The sequence below is a fragment of the Ursus arctos genome, unplaced genomic scaffold, assembly GCF_023065955.2.
Source record: "Ursus arctos isolate Adak ecotype North America unplaced genomic scaffold, UrsArc2.0 scaffold_17, whole genome shotgun sequence".
NCBI classification, from domain to species: domain Eukaryota; kingdom Metazoa; phylum Chordata; class Mammalia; order Carnivora; family Ursidae; genus Ursus; species Ursus arctos.
In genome coordinates, this window is record NW_026622841.1 from 19,944,374 (window position 1) to 19,960,449 (window position 16,076).

Below are 16,076 nucleotides of genomic sequence, written 5' to 3' on the forward strand. Positions count from 1 at the left end.
TGAGTGTAAGTGGACTAAGTCAGCTTAGAGAATAAAATGGTAAGAAAACTAGAAATCAACATCTCAAGAATACATCCCCCCACAAAATAACATATCGACAATATTCCAATTGAATTGTCTTTATTAGATTGTTTTTATTTTCAAGATTTTTCTTTTTTAAATACATAGTGGATTGGATTCCTAAGTCATATTTCAAGGATACATATAGGAAAACCAATAATGCTTCAAATACATAAAACCATAAAAACAGATTTCGTTCAAAATTACAATGGCAAAATAATATACAAAGATGCATAAAATCTGCATTGATAAAACCTGATACAATACTTCCTGATATAAGAGAACAGATTATGAACTAGTTTATAGTATATAAAACAGTTCCTAAGGTAAAACAAAACTTATAGATAAAATCCATCTACACGCATTGCCGTTTTTCTTTTATGACTATTTCCCCTCTATCTGGACATCCTCTTTCCATATATCTATTGCCTTGTGCTGTTCCCTGCATCTTCTCAACTATGTTCCTCCTCCTGGACAGTGACTCATTCCCTATAGAGTCTCTTCCAAGCAACACTGCTGTCACAAACCTCCCATTGCTACCAAGTTCTGATCTTGCCTGGCTCTCCCAGAAGGGCAATAAGGTAATACACAGTAGTTCCAAGTGATAACAGGCCTTCTGTTATCTGATTAGGTACATATGTAGCTGACTACTTCCTCATGCTAGAAGTGAGCTATTCCTGGGCGCCTGGGTGGCACAGTTGTTTGGCGTCTGCCTTCGGCTCAGGGCGTGATCCCAGCGTTCCGGGATCAAGCCCCACATCAGGCTCCTCTGCTGGAAGCCTGCTTCTTCCTCTCCCACTCCCCCTGCTTGTGTTCCCTCTCTCACTGGCTGTCTGTCTCTGTCAAATAAATAAATAAAAATCTTAAAAAAAAAAAAAAAGAAGTGAGCTATTCCTGATTCTCACTGAATTCTGTACTTGTAATCAATAGAACTAGCAATCCAGACAGACAGAAAGATACAGAAATAAAAATAGAGACAGAGAGAGAAAGGAACAAATGGATCTTTTTAGTCTGGGAACAAACACACTAAGACATCTAAAAATTCCATTAGGTATCAGGGGAATATCTGAAGGGGGGTAGTGGTCAAAAGCATTAAAACTTGGCTATACTGACTTGAGAATTTTATAAAGGACTAACTGCCAGTAGTCCTATATAAACCAGAACTAATGGCAGGACCCAAGTACAATGCAGGGGTACCAAATACCTATTAAAATAAATTATAAACAAAGCCCAGCACAGAATAAATCTGAACAAATTCTTTTCTACTTAAGACAATGACCCCCAACTTGGAGACCACCAGCCCCTACCAGCTTCCAGTGATGACAAGTGGTTCTTGAATCCACATACATAGCAGACATTGCCAAGGGACTAAATAAACCACATGCTTCTCCAATATAGGGATGACTACTCTTCAAATGTAAATGATTGCTGATGTGATTAATGAAATCCAATACATTCAAAGAAAGTATTGACTTTATAATTAGTTCATCACTGCATATTTTCTCAGCTAATATACAGCAAGTATACAACCAGTCAAATGAGTAAGTCCTTGAAAATTCTGCCATTGTAAAAAGTATCTTCAGACCAACAGAAGGGTTAAGAACCACCAGCCTAGGGTTCTACGCTGAACTCTCCAGACAAGGTTTGAGGTACCTGGGTTCCAGCGCCTCACTACGTACACGTATAGGCTGACTTCCTTTCACAGTGATGAGTGTCAAAAATACACATATGGTAGTAAAATTTACTGATATGTATGACTTTTCATTTAGAGTAATAAAATTTGAAGTAACAGAAGGAAAATAAATAAATATATATACATACACTAAAATCCATATAAAAATATATCAATTTATTGGGTCTCCTCCATAGACCTACTAATCTATACAGAGGATACTGAAATGCTCCCTTAGCATACACTGCTTATCATCACTGTCAGCTAAATGAGCTCACAGGGCTGTTTTGCACCTGCTTTCCCACTTCTACTCTGTGAAGAGCTCCAGCCAGGTTCATTAGCAAAGTGGTCCTTCTTTAAGAACAATAATAACAAATGAGAAAGGAAGAATAAATATGAACTCATCGGCAAATCTATGGCAGGTTGATTGCCTGGTCCTCCTTGAATTTGGGGATCTTCTTAAACTCACTTTGCTTCTTGAAGAAAAGTTGGGCCAGGATGTGATCTGCTGTGGCCTGGAGATAATCGTCCATGTCAAGGGTTTGCAACTGGCAGTGGAAACCAAAACAAGATATATCAGCACAAAAGTACTCAGATTCCTACAAAGATCTTACAGCCATCAAGGCACTTGCAAGACAGCAAGGTACTTGGCTGTGTAACTTTATGGCCGCTATGAATTCCTGTGAACAGTCACCTTGTATGCCTGTCTTCCCTTGCCACGGGGAGCTCACCAATTCAACTCTGAGAATAAGGAAAGTCCAATTGATGGTTAGAGGTGCTGAGGCATTGGAAACTTTCTTTGGAAGGGATGTCTATCCTGCTGAAAGGGAGTTCTCTTTGATGAGGGTAGACCCTCTGTCTTCCCGTGAACAAGAACTAGTAACAAAAGGGCTTCTCAGAGCTCCATGCCCAGAGGCACATGACAGAGGCAAACCTTGCTGCCAAATAACGGGTCCTCCTACTCCAGACACAGGCCTCCCTCCACTGGGTTGATAATGTCTGTCTGTCTGGCCTGGCTGTCCAGTCGGCTGGGTCTGACCATCTGTCCTTGTTCCCTCTCTCCACCACGCTCTTTTTTCTCTGACGCTAACTCTCTTTCTCAGTCAGCCTCTCTCAATTTGTCCCTCTGGATCTGTCTCACTGTGTGTTTCTGTCTCTCTTTGTGTCTATGTGTCTATGTGTGTGTGTTTCTCACTTGGTTTGGAACTTGGGGAATTAGGAGAAAATGTGATATATGCGATCCCTTTATAACCAAATGAGATTATTTGATTCTCCTTCTCTTCACACATATGTTCTGCCAGTTCATCCATTTATTCGTTCAGCTCACATTTACTGAGGGCCTCCTGGGGTCCAGATACCTTGTTTAGCAGGCTATTCTGCACATCTGAGGCACTCAGCAATCTCTCTAAAACTGTCTTGTACTCACCTGGTCTCCGGTGCTGAAGGCAAGAAGGAAAAGCAAATCCTCATCGCATGAGCTCTTAATGTAATGTTGGGTTCCAGTGGGGAAAAATACCACATCTCCAATGTGAACATCAAACTCTATGGTACCCTGAGTATTAATAATGCCCACCTAAAGAGGGGGAGAAAAAAACAAACTATGTTGAAGTTAAGTGAATAAAATCAAACATTCATTAAGGAGAAGTATTAATAATGAAGAACAGATGAGTAAAAACATATAGTTATAAAAGGACTTCTTAGTGAGGGTAAATAGCAGAAAATAGAGGCCATCTTTTACATAAAATCTTCTGTTTCTGAGACATAGCCCCCAGAAGTCAAAAGACACTCTATTTAAGTAAATGTTCTTCAAAATGCATTAGTGAGTTTAATACTGTGAAACATCATGCAAAAAGAGCATCAATCAGTATGTTCTAATTAAGGATTATAAATTCCCTGATCAGGCAGTAAGCTTAAATCTCAGTTTTACTACCCTCATGCCCTCCTTTTGACCTCCTCAGGAAAATTCAGCCTTCCAGGACAGCAGCATCCTAATAGTCTCCCTGAAAAGGACCAGAGACAAAATGTGCACACAGATGCACACCCGTGAGCACACAAGCACACCAGAAATAAAATCTGATCCTTGAAATACAATTTGGGAGCAACTACAAGGCCTTTTCCAACGTATTCAAGCCTTCACCTCTAAAAACATAAAACAAAACTTTTGCTACAGATGACCTAACAAATACAATTCAGTCTGGTTTGGTTCTTTCTGTCAGGATGGAGACAGGGACCAGCCGGAAGCCTACCTGACCTGGGTAGGCCCTTGTAGATTTCCCCAGGGAGCCCCGTGAAAATGCAGAAGAACTACAGTCAAGTCACTACCATAACGTGCTATTCAGTTTGGCTTTTCTTATGGTAACCATATAACTGGTCATCCAAACCAAGACTCTCTGAAGAGTCACCAGTGTCGCCAAGACAAGTGTACATCACAAGGATCCCCCATAAACAGGGATACGTGGCCACCCTACTGACACTCCACACCTTCCCAGCCATCCCCACTCACAGCACACTGAGAGGCACCCAGTGATGTCATAGTCCCCAAAGGGCAGCACATTAAACCTTGTAGTACCTAAAAATGTGAGAAACTCTGAAACTGAAAATGTAAAATGTTTCAGACCCTTCACCCTACGTGATAACTTCTTTATCATTTCTGACATGCTCTTAGCCTCTTCTCATGCTAATATCAAAGTTAGAAGCCGTCTAGCATGGCCTGCATGGTATCTTCTGTGGAAACTGTACCCAGAAAGCCATTACCACCAAGTCTTCGAATGTTACCAACAACTGACCCAAAACAAAGAAAAACCTCCTGTTTGCTTCTTTCTGCATTAAAGAGGAAAGTTCAAAAAGCTGTTCGTGGAGAAATTACCTTTGCACATCCACTTATTACATATCCCATTTCATTTGCATTAAAATGAAAATGTGGCTGTCGTAATCCATTGTTATAAATTCTGAGTGTACTCAGAGTGAGAGCATTCTGATGCTTGAAAAGGAAAAAAAAATAAATCCAGTTATTTAGCAAACATCCTACTCAGCAACTTAACCATTCACATAATCCTAATTATAATTTATCTTTCTGCAGCCCTCACTGAGAACATGTAATTTTTTATACCCCTACATTTATTATGTCTCTTCTTCCTTATAAAAATCTTCTTAGGTTGGTAGTGTTATCCCCCCCTTTTTTGCAGTTGATGAAATTGAAATGTAGATTGGCTCAGTAATTTACTTAGGGTTGCACAGTGGTGGACCTGGGATTCGAATCAGGGGATTTGATGCCACCGTTGAACTCTCAGTCATTATGCAATGCAGCCAGTTGAGCATTTAAAAACAAATGAAAGAGAAATTTCACAAGCATCTAGTCTTTTCATTAACGTAACCATCCATGCCTAGAAGTTAAGCTTCCAAATCCACACTGCGGCCTCAATTAATAGTTTCCATTAATCAAATCAAATAATATTTGACTAGATTCTTCCTTTTCCTTTTTTCCAAAAGAAGGTTGAATCCAATCTAAATTTCATATTTCATTCATCTTAACGATCACCAAAAATTCTTTTTCTCGGGGCTCCTGGATGGCTCAGTTGGTTAAATGTCTGTCTTTGGCTCAGGTCATGATCCCAGGGTCCTGGGTTCAAGCCCTGTGTCAGGCTCCCTGCTCAGTGGGGAGTCTGCATCTCCCTCTCCCTCTGCCCCTCCCCTCCACTCATGCTCTCTCTTGCTCTCACTCTCTCTCTCTCAAATAAATTGAAAAAAATCTTTAAAATATTTTTTTCTTTCAATTACCTGATTCAGGAATTCACTAAAAATTTTTTCATGGTTGCTTAGTTCACTTGCATTTTTCCAGTATTGTGCCAGTTGTATGACTCCTCCTGGAAATCGATATTCTTTTGAACCTGAGTCAGAGGAAGTTTGAAAAACAAGATAAAATACTTCAAAATGATACTAAGGAGGGGCGCCTGGGTGGCACAGCGATTAAGCGTCTGCCTTCGGCTCAGGGCGTGATCCTGGCGTTATGGGATCGAGCCCCACATCAGGCTCCTCCGCTTTGAGCCTGCTTCTTCCTCCTCCCACTCCCCCTGCTTGTGTTCCCTCTCTCGCTGGCTGTCTCTATCTCTGTCAAATAAATAAACAAAATCTTTAAAAAAAATGATACTAAGGAGAGCCAAATGTAGTCCCACTAAGGTACATCAGCTCTTTTGCAGTCCCAGGAAACACGTGGTAGGAATCGCTGTCACCAGATCCTATGTGCCCCGAAGATACTGACCTGAGACGGTCAGATACTATCCTACCTTCCAAGTTCTCCTGAAATTTCTAACATAGAGAGACCTCTTTAAGACAGACTATTCAATTCAGGGGACCTTGTTAGAAAACTTGAGAGTCATCCTACATGTCAATCTTTACCTCACCCTCAAGCCAGCCCACTAAGTCCCATCAGTCCTACTTCTTTGAATTCTCCTGCTTTATAACAATTCTCTCCCTCTCGAAACTGCTACAGTGCAGGCCACCATCATCCCTCACTTGAGGGACTTCAAGAGCCCCCTGACTCATCTCCTTGCCTCTCACGTGTCCTCTTCCAATCCACAATTCAACTAGATAAGCTGTCACTTCAAAAACCTAACACTAACTTGAAAACATATCCGCACCCCCATATTCACCGCAGCATGATTTACAATAGCCAAGATACGGAAACAACCTAAGTGCCCATCAATGGATGAACGGATAAAGAAAATGTGGTGTATACATACAACGGAATATTTTCTAGACATAAAAAACAATGAGAGCTTGCCTTTGGGACAACATGGATGAAACTTGAGGGCATTATGCTAAGGGAAATAAATCAGACAGAGAAAGATAAATACCATATGATCTCATTTATAGGTGGACTCTTAAAACAAAAAACAAGCTCATAGATACAGAGAACAGATTGGTGGTTGCCAAAGGCGGAGAGTAAAGTGTCTGCAAAGTGGGTGAAAGGAGTCAAAAGGTACAAACTTCTAGTTATAAAATAAATAAGTCATGGGGATGCATAGTATGGCAACTATAGTTAATAACACTATATTGCATACTTAAAAGTTGCTAAGATCTTAAAAGTTCTCATTACAAGAAAAAAATTTCTATAACTGTGTATGGTGACAGACATTAACTAGACTTATATTGTAGTGATCTTTTTGCAATAATACCAGATCGTGTTGAACACCTAAAATTAATGTTTCATGTCAATTAACTTCAATAAAATAACTTTTAAAAATATAACATCTAATTGAAAATTTAAAACTTAAATTAAAATCTCCTATTTAAAATCCCTTAATTGCTCCTCTTTCCCATCAAAATAAAGTATAAACTCATTAGCATGGCTTCTAAGACCTACATTCTTGGACCCTCCTCTCACCAGCCTCTTCTCCTGAGGCAACTCCAGCCCCAACACACCCCCCTCACACTTTGAAATCTTCTACAACATTCTCTATTGCTTCCATTCCTTTTCTCTCATTTCCTATTCTTTAGAGAAAGGTGTTTTTTTCAAACTTGTCTTGACTGTGACCCAATTAAAAATAAAAAAAGTTACAGCTCAATTCAACAGCTATATAATCACATATATAAACACTTAACTAGGAAGGTTTCACAAAATAACATACTATACCTTTAAGGTCATAAAAATATCTCCATACAAGACTGTCTGGAGACTGTACATAACTAGGATTTATAACCAGTTCAGCCAAGTTCGGAGGAAGGTTGACCCCCTGATCCTCTTTTTGCTTCTGGAACGTTCTAATGAAATTAATTCCACCTTCAGGCTGAAACACATAAGAAATCACATAAGGTATTTGTGAAACATTCTACGAATTTTAGTAATAGTAAGGTAGGTAGCTGAGGAAAGGGTAGCATTGCGGTTTTCAATGGCCCAGTCAAAGGAGCTAAACTCAATCAGCCTAAGGCTTGTGATATTTATGAACATCCTCCAAGTTTTCAATGCATTTTGGCTTTAAAGGTGTTGATGTTTTATAATCTTTATAACTCCTACAAAAATATACACTGGCTCTCATATTTACCAATATTCTCTTAATGACTCATTTTTTCCACTTCTCCCTATAACATTAGATCAGGATGTGCTGTGAGATAAATCTCAAAACCTCCCTAGACAGATCTCTAAAGTTACCACAGAACTCCTTGCAGTCGCCACTCATGGGCCATCACCAATTCTTCTGATCACCCATTTGTATTGTCAGCACCTGCATCTCGCCCTCTCCATCTACACCCAGGTCTATAAGCAGTCCCTCCATGATATTAGAAGTACTTAAAGAGACCAAGAGCAGCTTTCCTTCAGGAAAACAATGGGCTTCTCTACATTAGATTAGGAAAACACAATTACATCATCCGTAGTAAAGTTCTCCCTGAATGAGCTTATGTCTTCTCAGAGATATAAATTATAGTAATTTTTATTAACTCTATCAAAACTTTTCTACCAATTCATTATAGTTTCCTGTAGAAGTAGATGTCCTTCATAAAGGAAAGTAAAAGCTAAGTCAATTTCAACAAGTTGTGTATCTTTAGTAGGAATACAAGTTATGTTCTTGAGTTCATTACCCAACTCGTACCCTACTGACTGCTACCCTAGAAACACAAATACTCATGCTTTCTTTGTGTCTATGTAATACAAACCCCCAAAGAGGGATTTGTTTTCAGCAGTGGTACAGACCTTAAGTGACCTGGAAGCAATGTCTTCAGGTACTGAAAAAAATACATCATCAACATCCAGGGTCTGAAGTTCATCATGTGTGGAAAAGAAGAGCAAGAAAAAGCAGTCTTCATTCCCCACATTCTTTATCCAGTGTAGAGTATTTTTAGGGAAGAAGATCACTTGGCCAGCTGTAACATTGTATGTAGTAACTGCACCACCATCATCAACCACCCCTATCCATGCTGTCCCCTGAAACATAAAGAGAAAACACACACGACATCACTTTAGAGCAATGTTTCTCAAACTTTTTTCATTATATCTCTTATAAGGTACCATCTTAGTCTTTTTTATTAATCACCATTCTTTGAAATTTTAACACTACACATGTACTGTAAATCTGGGTATACTGTATATACATAGTGCTTATGTACAACATGCATATCTGTGTTTAACACATAAAAAAAGTAAGGCGTTTTTACCTTCTAAGGACCAGTTTTTGCCCTCCCTGGGGGGCAATATCACTCCCATTGAGAATTTAGAATTCTAAGTTCATGCTTTAGAGTTTGAAAAGACTACAAGCATGTGTGTGTGTGTGTTCACAGGTGGTCACGCTGACATGCATGTTGGTATATGTCTATGTTTCCATGTGTATGCGTACGGATGCAATGTTTTTTCTAGATAAAAAGTCTGTATACAATTTTAATAATAATACTAATAGTAATAATACGGTACTTCTACTCCGTGTCCAGATATTCTTCTACGCACTTTACATGACTTAACTCAATCATCCCTTGTATCAACCCTATGAAGCAAGTACTATTATTATCCTCAATTTACAGATGAGAAACTGAATCTGGAGAGAATGTTCAATTTTCCTAACGTTACTCTGCTAGTCAGTGGCAAAGCTGGGATTTGGACCTAAGCAGTCCAGCCCCAAAGTCTACACTTTTTTTTTTAATTGTGTTAAGAACACTTACCGTAAGACCTACCCTCTTAAATTTTTAAGTGGTCAATACATTATTGTTAATGATAGGCACAATGCTGTACCAATGCTGTACAGAAGATCCCTAAAACTTAACTCTCTAGTCAACGTATCTAGAAGTAGAGACAAGAATGGTGGTCGCCAAAGGCTGGGGGGACGTCTACACTTTTAATCCATACTACAGTATACTTTGATTCCACTTATACAGAATACTTTTTCTCATTCTCTAATCATTTCCACAGTATTATTCTGTAAAGTAAGTAGAAGAGGTAACATTATTTCTTCCAGAGTTGATCACTAGAGAAGCATCCACAAGAAGTCTTTGTTGTGTCTACACAGACGTGTACAACTCAGTTCCAGATGGGTATTAAAGACACAGGGGAGAGGTGAACCTCTAAAGAGCTCTCTCCGAGTCCACAGGCAGAGAACAGCAAAAGTGTCTATCCATATCAAGGTACCAACTACTCCATATGCACAGCAGAGACAGCACAGCGGCCAATGGGACATGCACTGCAGGGCCATGCGCACTGGCCACACCAGCTGCCCCGCTCCTCTCAGGGCCACTCCTTCCAAGGCGTTCAGGAAGATACTCAGAAACAAAAGCAACAGCCTCGGGTGAGTATGCGGTAGAGGGACTGCCTTCACATCCTATTGACTGGTTCCTTATCACATGCGTGAGTGATCCTACAATTTTCCTGGGATCTAAACAAGATTCTAGCCCACGTTTATTTCCTTTATAGTTGAATGGTTTTACATTTTTTATAATTAAGATATAATTGACTCACAACATTCTATCAGTTTCAGGCATACAACATAAAGATTCGATACTTGTATATATTGTGAAACGATCACCATCAGTTTAGTTTCAATATCCATCACCCCCGATAGAATTTTTTCTTATGATGGGAACTTTTAAGATCTACTCTCTTAGCAATTTTCAAATTTACAATACAGTATTATTTACTATAGTCACCATGCTGTTTATTACATCCCATGATTCATTTATTTTGTAACTGGAAGTTTGTACCTTTTGACCACCTTCTAGCTCACATTTAGAAGCTCAGATTATAAACTCTCTCTGGACTTCCAGAACCGCTCCCCAGACTGAGCTGGATTCCAGGCCTACTGGAACATGCTCCAGACTAATTTCTCTACCTGGGGGTTGTTTTTAAGGGTCCCCTTCCACTTACCTGCCTTTCCTTCCTCCTACTACTCTGCCACTACTCAGCCAGAACCATGGAAACTAACCTTTTGGAGACGATCCTCTTTTTTTTTTTTTTTTTTTTAAGATTTATTTTTTTTATTTAAGAGAGAGAGAGCCGGGGGTGTGGAGGTGCCAAGGAAGAGGGAGAGAGAAGCCTAAGCAGACTCCGCCCGGAGCACAGAAGCTAACACAGGGCTCCATCTCACCACCTCTAGATCACACCCTGAGCTAAAAACCAAGAGGCAGACACTTAACCGACTGCACCACCCAGGCGCCTCAAGACTGTCCTCTTTTACATATTTTGTATATGTGGAAAAAGACAAAATGTCAGAAAACATGGACCTTGTCCCAGGCCAGCCAACAACTACAGTTTATCTTTAGAAAAGTCAATCTTTCTGAGCCTCTGTTCTCTCATAAGAAATAAGAAGTGTTTGATCTCAGACAGATGAAATTCTAATCTCTCTTCCTATTGTAAATTCTAAAACTGAATGAATTGCCTTGAAAAAGGAGTTTTATTAACACCAACAGAAATAGGTCACATAACACTGGCTGGTCTATTAACAAGATCACCAGGGTAAGACCAAACTCTGAAAGTTGCCATGTGCACTTAGTCACTACCCCTCCCCCGGTATCTGGAATACAGAATGCAACAACAAATACTTTTTAGAATTAATAATTATTTGAAATTCAAATGAGAACACTCCTTTTGGTCTCTTCCCCTTGGCTCCCAGACAATTCTAAAAAAGTCTGAACCACAATGGGCATCCAACTGGCCTGATCTTAGGGACTCCAGGCTGAACACCACCAAACTGCTTTTTTCCTTAAAAGAAAGCTGCCATCTCTTTGATCACTTGATCAGAGCTATGAGTTTTAGCTTTGGCTTGAAGGATGGAACAGTGATCTTATTTTAACAATAGCAAATGAAAAATGATTTCATACTGAAGAAAGAAGTTCAAAGTGATGCCAAGAATAATTACAACAAACAGGTTAATGCTTCAGGGCACTGCTAACTAACTTACATGAATACAGCCAAAGCCTGGGTGTTGTCTGTCATTTAGTCAAGTGGGTTTTGCAACAACTAAAATAATAGCTTGAGGACACACGGCATAAACACTGAGGCGCGAACCCGGGCAAACTGGTTATACCTGTACAAGGTAGCCATGTTCATTAGCATTGAAGTGCCAGTGAGGTGCCCGGAGGCCACTGCTTTTTATTCTCAGGGTCCCCAGAGTCATCTGTGATCTCTGACTGTTCAAGCTGCTGCCAAAGGCCTCTTCTTCAACGCTGAGATAGTCTTTGACATTGTTCCTGTACCGGGCCCACTGGATTGCACCACCAGGGAATTCAAACACCTGAAACGTCATAGACAAGCAACCGTCAACATGGAGGCCATCTGAGGAACATGAGGCCACTGCAGAGTAAGAGGGAGGCAAACCAGAAAAGGCAGTGGTGAGGAGGCGAAGACTGGAGTCCAGAAGGGAAGAGGAAGAACAGGACTCCAGGAATGACAGTGGTAGTACCTACAGAACTGTCAGTCCAGTCCATGTTAGACATGAAGACAACACCTATCTTGACAAGAGAATGGAGTGCTTTGCATGTGTCTGTCTGCAATCCTCCCCTCTGGGCTGACACAGAGCTATCTATGAGAGAAAATCTCTGCCTGGGGCCAATATCAATCCAACCCTTCCTCTTCTCTATCTCTCACCTCCCTCCATCTAGATGGCCCACAGTCAGTTCCTTCCAATGAGTAGAGAACAAAGCTTAGTAAACAGGCAATGGGAACTTTGTTTTGAAATCAGCCAGTAGAACAGATAATTCTTTTTGCTAAGTGTGTGATTCATACCTTGGATTTAGGCAAATGATTAAGAAACTGGAATTTTGGATCAACAGCCTTTTGCACTATGGGAACCGTTGTTTGCAGAGGCCGGGCTTCGAGTCCCAGATGGACTTGGGAATGTGGCTGAGAGTTGTAAACATAAACCAAGGAAAGTATCAGTACTCCTACTGCTGTGGTGACGGTGCAGGCCAAGAGACACACTAGGAAAACGCTCATCAGTGACCACTGCCTCTTCTTCTCCTAAGAGAAATTATGAAGCCATTATTCTCTACTCTTGATGCATTAAAAATATTGCCTCCTTTCTCAATTTGGTTTATATTTGCTTTTACTTAAAAAATGTACTTGTGGTATAAATATACTCGGTAAAATAATACATGTGTAAATATAAGTGTAAATATAAATAAATACAAACACACACACACACACACATATTCCTTTTACCTTGCTGACACCCAAATAGATAAGGAAGTGATAAACATATGAAAAGCTGAGGCACAGAATAAATTACTAGAAAATTAAGTAGCCAGTTAAGTTTGTATATAAAATGCATTCGAGTGCAGCCAATTAGCCCCTATTTACCAGTCTCTTCACCTGAAAAGTAAAGAGATTATAGAGACTATATTCTAAGAGCTTTTTAGCTCCAGAATATACATATGTAATCACATGTACAGCTAATAAGCATGGGAAAAGTAACATACCAGTAAACAACTGACCTGACAGATCTCAGCCTCTTTCTCCCTCCCTCCTTCACTTAAATAGCTTCGTTAAACCCCGTCCCTCCGTGTATTACCTGTCTGAACTACTAACCCATCTACCAAGTCCAAGCACAATATTTCTATGTATTTCTGTGTTACAATTTCCTGGTTTCACATTACAAATACATGCTACAAACAACAGTGTTATTTCTGTGAGTTGCAATCCACATTACTGAAAGCTACCAAAAGAATACACACCTTAACCTTTGGACCAATTTGCCCTCGTTCCTCTGACCACGAAAATGGCATTCATAAGTCCTAATGTCATGGTTTTCTGTCCACTGCCCTCCGAATACCTCTCTGAGCAGGCATATATTTGATTACTAATAACTCTTAACATAGATGTTAGTATGTCAACATTCTTAAATGGTATATTTTGTATAGTATAATCATGGATCAACATTCTCAGTTTAACATTGTATGAGGATATTCTACTGAGCAATAAACAATTCATTAATACAGTGAACAACAATTCATGGAAAGTTGGACCATTACAGAGCTAAGGAGAGGTGAGCTAAGAGATTATAAGACAGAAAGCAAATCAAGAAATGTTCAGAGCAGGAGATGCTACCTTTCAAAAAAGAGTCACTTGAAGAAAGCTGGTCTAAAAGGGGATTCTTTCCTGAGCTCTGCATAAAGATTTGGAAGATGCTAATCTCAACGTGTAAATCTCCACCTTACCATTCTGGAGCTGGTGTTCATCTTCCCCATAGAAGAAGTATTGTGTGTTCCATCTTCATGCATTTCAAATGCTGCGTTGTCCATTGGCAAAAAGAAGCACCAATTCACTAAAAAAGAAAAGGGGAAATGTAGCTTTAGCTGATGGGGAGATCCCTGATAGGTGAAGAATGATAACTCTTAAGTAAGGGAGTACTTATATAGAGCTGAATGTTAAGGAAACAAAATAAGGAAGCTATAATCTTGGTTTAAGGGGAAAAAAAAACAGAAAAATCCCTAGAAAGAATTGCCAAATTAGAGACCAATAAAACACTTCCGTTGGTCCTCAACTCTTTGCTGACTGGTGACACATACACAGATAATGATATCTGACACTTATTTCCTTCTCTCACTGTGTGCCAGGCACTGTATTAATCACATACATTATGTGACTGAATTCTTACAATGATTTTTTTCAGGTACTCTGAGTCTTCCCATTTTGTGGACAAGGAAACTGAGACATGGAGGTACAGTAACTGCCCAGCTAATATTAGCATCAGAGCAAAACATCATATATCAGAAGACTTTTCATGACACTGGTTCTCTATAGAGTTTCATGGTGGGTGCTTAGTCTAGTACAATCTATTTTCACCCAAATCAGCTCTGCCTCTAAACAATGGATTGATTTTCCTTGTGCTTTCTTGAATAATTTTGTTACCTGAAATTTAAATCTTCATTCAAAATTCACTTGCATCATATTTCCTGGTGACCAATGGTGGCCTGAGTCACCTAAAAACCACTCCTATAATCTTCCAAATGTCACCCATCCTTCTTTCCTTTCTGTCTTCTTATCTGTCTTCCTCCAATAAATATGGTTGAATGCCTACTCCATTCCAAACTGTCTGCAGCTCCCGTAAAACAGCATGAGGCTGTTGAATAGCATCTAGAAGGAGAAATGAAAAGGAAACCATTACCAAAGACTGTGCTGGGTTATGGCAGAAGTATGCAAAATGCCCTGTGAGGATAGAGAAGATAGTGATCGTGTCTGGGCGAAGTCATAATTTTGAGCTAGGTAGGCCCCTTTAGTCAATTACATTCGATTCCATATTTCTGGCTTGTCTATGAGCAGCTCTGGAACATACGACAAAGATGTAGACCCTATCTGGATTAGGCAGCTCAGGCTCCAGCAAGGCCGCAGGTGGTCACTATGCTGAAGCGATGGAGAGCTGACACTGTGGCCTTCCTATCACATCTCATCAAATCTAAGACGCAGCAGCGCATCATGCTAATTTAGCCTTTTCCCACCAAGACCTGGAATTGAAATGAATGGCACTGATTTTGAGGTCAGAAAATATTTTAAATAATTGTTCGTCTGCGGGGCCAGTAAGGTGATGTCATCTTGTTATCAGGGTACCATAGAATACAATGTTTTTCCTGTTTGATGTTCCCTGTGCATTTCTTAACTGGAATGAATTCCACACCTTAACATCTCTGAAAATGGGATATGTTTTACAATGAGCAGTCTCTAAGACTAAATGAAAGTATGCTGCTTTTCCTTGGTCCTATCAGCAAGTGGTACTACATGAATCTTCAAAGCAAGTTTTACACACTTTTGTATTTTGCCGTTTTTCTTTCTCAGAAGTATGAAAACACAGCCCCCTGTCACCAGCATTATCTAGGAGCTGCATTTAGCACTTATTTAAATGGCAAGACAAGCAAATCATCAACCAAACTATATGAAAACTCACTTCAGCACTAAATCAAAGAATGCTGCAGCTGGATGAGGTCCTTTTCATCTTTGCAGATAAGAAAACAGAGGGCGGGGGCCTGGGTGGCACAGTTGGTTAAGCGTCAGACTCTTGGTTTCCGCCCAGGTCGTGATCTCAGGCTCCACGTGGAGTCTACTTGAGATTCCTTCTTCCTTTCCCTCTGCCCTTCCTGCTCATGCTCTCTCTCTCTCTAAAATAAATAAATAACTCTTTTTTTAAAAAAGAAGAAAACTGGGGCCAGAGAGGCTAAGTATTTTTTCCCAAAGTAACAGAGTAAGTCACTGGCAAAGCCAAAACAAAAGTCCAGCTCTCTCACTTTCAGCCGGAGATTTTCCTATTTCTATTTGCCGTAGGGGAACTTCATGCCTTTGATATACGTGTAAATAGTGCAGGTGAATTGAAGCAACATAGTTGAAAGCAGGAATATTATCAAAATCATTTTAAGACATATGAATGTAATTCGTTCATGC

The 16,076-nt window shown here is 39.8% G+C and overlaps 1 protein-coding gene across 1 annotated transcript; it reads right to left on the bottom strand.

Annotated features, from left to right (window-relative positions):
- Positions 1-2,145: 2,145 nt before the first annotated feature.
- On the bottom strand, positions 2,146-13,945 carry LOC123000907 (uncharacterized). Its single transcript, XM_044383200.2, has 9 exons — positions 13,862-13,945; positions 12,432-12,665; positions 11,734-11,940; positions 8,421-8,651; positions 7,365-7,518; positions 5,510-5,619; positions 4,599-4,712; positions 3,159-3,305; positions 2,146-2,280 (listed from the first exon to the last, which is right to left on the bottom strand). Exons 1-9 carry the CDS (start codon positions 13,943-13,945, stop codon positions 2,146-2,148), a joined length of 1,416 nt encoding a protein of 471 aa, XP_044239135.1.
- Positions 13,946-16,076: the final 2,131 nt, after the last annotated feature.